General features: G+C 34.8%; 1 protein-coding gene across 1 annotated transcript; it reads left to right on the forward strand.

Moving 5' to 3' along the window:
- Positions 1 to 260: 260 nt before the first annotated feature.
- Positions 261 to 3637, forward strand: LOC124892812 (the record flags this gene model as incomplete). The annotated part of the gene is given in 3 exon segments (XM_047404016.1): positions 261 to 426; positions 3306 to 3388; positions 3493 to 3637. Coding segments are annotated over 3 exon segments (350 nt in total), but the record flags the coding sequence as incomplete, so codon positions are not given.
- Positions 3638 to 3896: the final 259 nt, after the last annotated feature.

A 3896-nucleotide genomic window follows, 5' to 3' on the forward strand; every position in this document is an offset into this window, starting at 1 on the left:
AGGTTATGAAGGAATGGGAGAGGGATTACTCGAAGATGCAAAGAATTTTTTTAAACTATTGGAGGAAGGGAAGAAATAATTCTATCCGGGGTGTGAAAATTTCTCTAAACTAAGTTTCACTATTCAGTTGTACTTGTTTAAATCCTTGCATGGACTGAGTAATGTTGTCTTTTCTGATTTGCTAGATTTGTTGAAAGAGACATTTCCTTTTGCTCTGCTGCTAGAGTCTTTCAACAAAGCTAGAAAGGTGATAAGAGATTTGGGTCTTCATTATGAAAAAATACATGCCTGCCCTAACGATTGCATGTTGTTTTGGAAAGAAAATGAGAACATAGATAATTGTGTTGTCTGTGGGTCTTCTAGATGGAAAAGTGTTGGTCATGCCTCAGCTAATGCAAGTTCAAAAATTCCTGCAAAGGTTTTAAGGTACATTCCCTTAAAGCCTAGACTTCAAAGGATATTCATGTCTTCTGAAACAGCTGCTGCAATGAGATGGTATGCTAATGAACGACCTAAAGATGGTAATATAAGGCATCCTACTGATGGATAAGCATGGAAGACTTTTACTAGTTTGTACCTAGACTTATCAAGAGATCCTCGTAATATTAGGCTTGGTCTCGCAAGTGATGGTTTTAACCCATTTCGAACCATGAGTATTTCTCATAGCACGTGGACAGTTATGTTGATGAACTATAATTTATCACCATGGATTTGCATGAAGTCAGAGTATCTTATCTTGTCAATGATCATTCTAGGTCCATCATCTCCTGGAAATGATATAGATGTGTACCTTCAACCATTAATAATGAATTTATTGAACTGTGGGAACATGGAATAGAAACATATGATGCTGAGACCAGCCAAACATTTCGAATGCGTGCAACCTTATTATGGGCAGTTAGTGACTTTCCAGCATTAGCAATGCTTTCTGGATGGAGTACCAAGGGAAAATTGGCATGCCCCACTTGTAACTATGACACATGCTCTCAATATCTCAAATATAGTCGTAAGATGTGTTACTTGGGTCATCGTAGATTTTTGCCTCCTGACCATCCTTTTCGAAAAGATAAGAAGTCATTTGATGGTAATGAGGAGCATAGATCTGCTCCTACACCTTTGTCAGGTATACAAGTACTTGAAGAGTTACAGGATTTCAACCATACTTTTGGAAAGGAAAAAAAGAAAAGGTCTTGAGATAATTAGGTTCCGTGAAAGAAAAGATCCATTTTTTTGAATTGTCATATTGGCCACATAACAAAATAAGGAACAATGTTGATCCTATACACATAGAAAATAATATATGTGATGGTTTTCTCGGGAAATTGTTGGAGATAGATGGGAAGTCAAAGGATCATGTAAATTCTCGCTATGATTTACAAGAAATGGGGATACAAAAAGAGCTACAACCAAAAGAAGATGATACTGGATGTGTAAGTGTAGCTGAATCTAGTTTCTTTATAAAATCAAAACAAAAAAAATTGTTTTGCAGCGTTATGAAAAATGCCAAATTACCAAAAGGGTGTGCTTCAAATATATCGGACCGTGTCCATATGAATGAGATAAAAATATCTGGGTTCAAGAGTCATGATGCTCATATTATATTGCATTATCTGCTCCAGGTTGCTGTTAGAAAAGTGTTGCCCAAGAATATTTCATTATCCTTGATTAGGTTGGGTAATTTCTTTCAAGCGATTTGTAGTAAGGTTATAACAGGAGTGATCTTGAAAAATTGGAGTCTGAAATTGTTGAAATAAATTGTGAACTTGAAATTTTTTTCATCTTACTTATTTTGATATAATGATGCATTTGCCTATTCATTTAGTGAATGAAATTAAGCTTGGGGGTCCAACTCATTGTCGTTCAATGTATCCTATTGAGAGGAAATTCTGTAAGTTGAAGGCATTTGTTCGTAATCAATCTTGTCCTGAAACATCAATAACAATAACAGAGGGGTTTTTGGCAGAAGAATGTTTGACATTTTGTTCTAGATACCTATATGATGGTGTGAAGACAAGATTCAGTAGGTACGAATCTGAGGATCAAGCTGAGGATGATGAATCCATTCAGAATATGTCACCTATATTTCCTAAGATAGGTCATCCGATTGGACGTGAGAAGAAAAAAGATTTCACTTTTTTGATGGATTCACAGTTACGTTATGAAGCACATCGTATGTCCTATTCAACACTGGAGATGAGCAAGTGGAAAAGTTTATTGAGTAAGATGAATTATAGAATGATTATTTATATATTAAATATCATTTAATTTGTTATGATATGTAACGTATATTTACCTTCATTTATAAAGACCTTATGATTAAATTCAAAATATCATGATTGCAGGGAACATAAAAATTTAATGAGTAATGATACGAGATTAAGCGCTTGGTCAAGATCAAGGAGTCATAGTCAGGAATTCAGCAATTGGTTTGAAGAGAAAGTTAAAAATGCTGAATTGCCCGATTATTTATTAAGGTTGGCTAAAGGGCCTAATTGGGTGGCCAAGAGATATACTTTATATTGGGTTAACGGATACCGATTTCATACTAAAGCTCGGCATGCCCCATGCAAGACTCAAAATAGTGGAGTGACTTTATCAGCAACAACTGATAGTTTTGCTAGTGCTAGGGATCGAAATCCCATTGATGGAGAAGTTAGCTATTATGGAGTTATTCACGATATCACTAAGATTGATTATTATGGTTGTTTTAGTGCTGTTTTGTTTAGATGTGATTGGTTTCATAATAAAGTAAATGACTATGGGTTAACTCCTGTATACTTTAACAGATTATGTAGTACAGATGACCTTTTTGTATTGGCATCACAAGTTCATCAAGTTTTCTACGTGGAGGATCCAGTTGAAAAAGGGGTTTACTATTCGAGGAATAAAGTTCCTATCGATTTGTATGATTTAGTGGAAGAGAATTCTCCAAATATTGGAGAAACATTTTTGAGGGAGCCTAATGATGAAATTGGTTCCTCGAGTAGATTGTATAATGAAGGCATAAGATGCTCAAGAGAAGATGTACCCATTAATGTTGTTTATATGCCTTCTAATGAACAAGTTTTACAAGATAATACTATAGAAATATTGGATGGGAGGATGAGATTGATGATACTGATTGGGATTGGATGAAGACAGATGATTAAAGGAGAAATTTTGAATTTTCTTACTATTGTTATATTTTTTTCTAGTGAGTGATAAATATCCTTTCAAAAGCATTTTATGATTATTCTTTTTCATTTCTAGTTAATTATTTTTCATTTTTACTTAGAATCTTATTTGAAGTTGCTTCAAATTTACAGGTTTTTTAGTATTCTAATTTGTAGAAAGGTTGTGGAAAAGAGAGTAGTAACTTCACTATTGATATATTTGCGGAGCACACAAGGTATGTATTGCACGAGTTTTCATTCACCTGAGCTAACATAATCAAAAAGGACAAGGAATCTCTTGACATAGTTTCATTCACCTGAGCTGTTTTTTCATTTTTAGGTGCTTTATTGAGATTAGAGGATTGTTGTACTCAGAATAAGCAATCGACTGCCGCTTCAACTTCTTTTTTTTCTGAAAATAGTGGAGGTGTAACTGTAAAGTCATCGGAAGTATGCAGTCCGACTCCTGCATCACCAGCTCATCGGTATAATATTATTTTGAATCTCTCTCTCTCTCTCTATGTATATATATAACTTGATTAGATAGGAGAGTTTGGAGGTCACAGATGAGAGTAGAAGATTAGTTGGTAGGATAGGTCTTGGTATCGGTATTTAACCATGGTCACTTAATATCTACAGCTATACTTTTAACCATGCTTTTGTTAGCCAAAACAGCAAACACTTTGACAAGCTCTTCCTTCACCATGAAAAGTACAGAGGCTGCAAAGACACTCTGCACTATCT

This window comes from Capsicum annuum, unplaced genomic scaffold, assembly GCF_002878395.1.
Source record: "Capsicum annuum cultivar UCD-10X-F1 unplaced genomic scaffold, UCD10Xv1.1 ctg50938, whole genome shotgun sequence".
Lineage (NCBI taxonomy): Eukaryota > Viridiplantae > Streptophyta > Magnoliopsida > Solanales > Solanaceae > Capsicum > Capsicum annuum.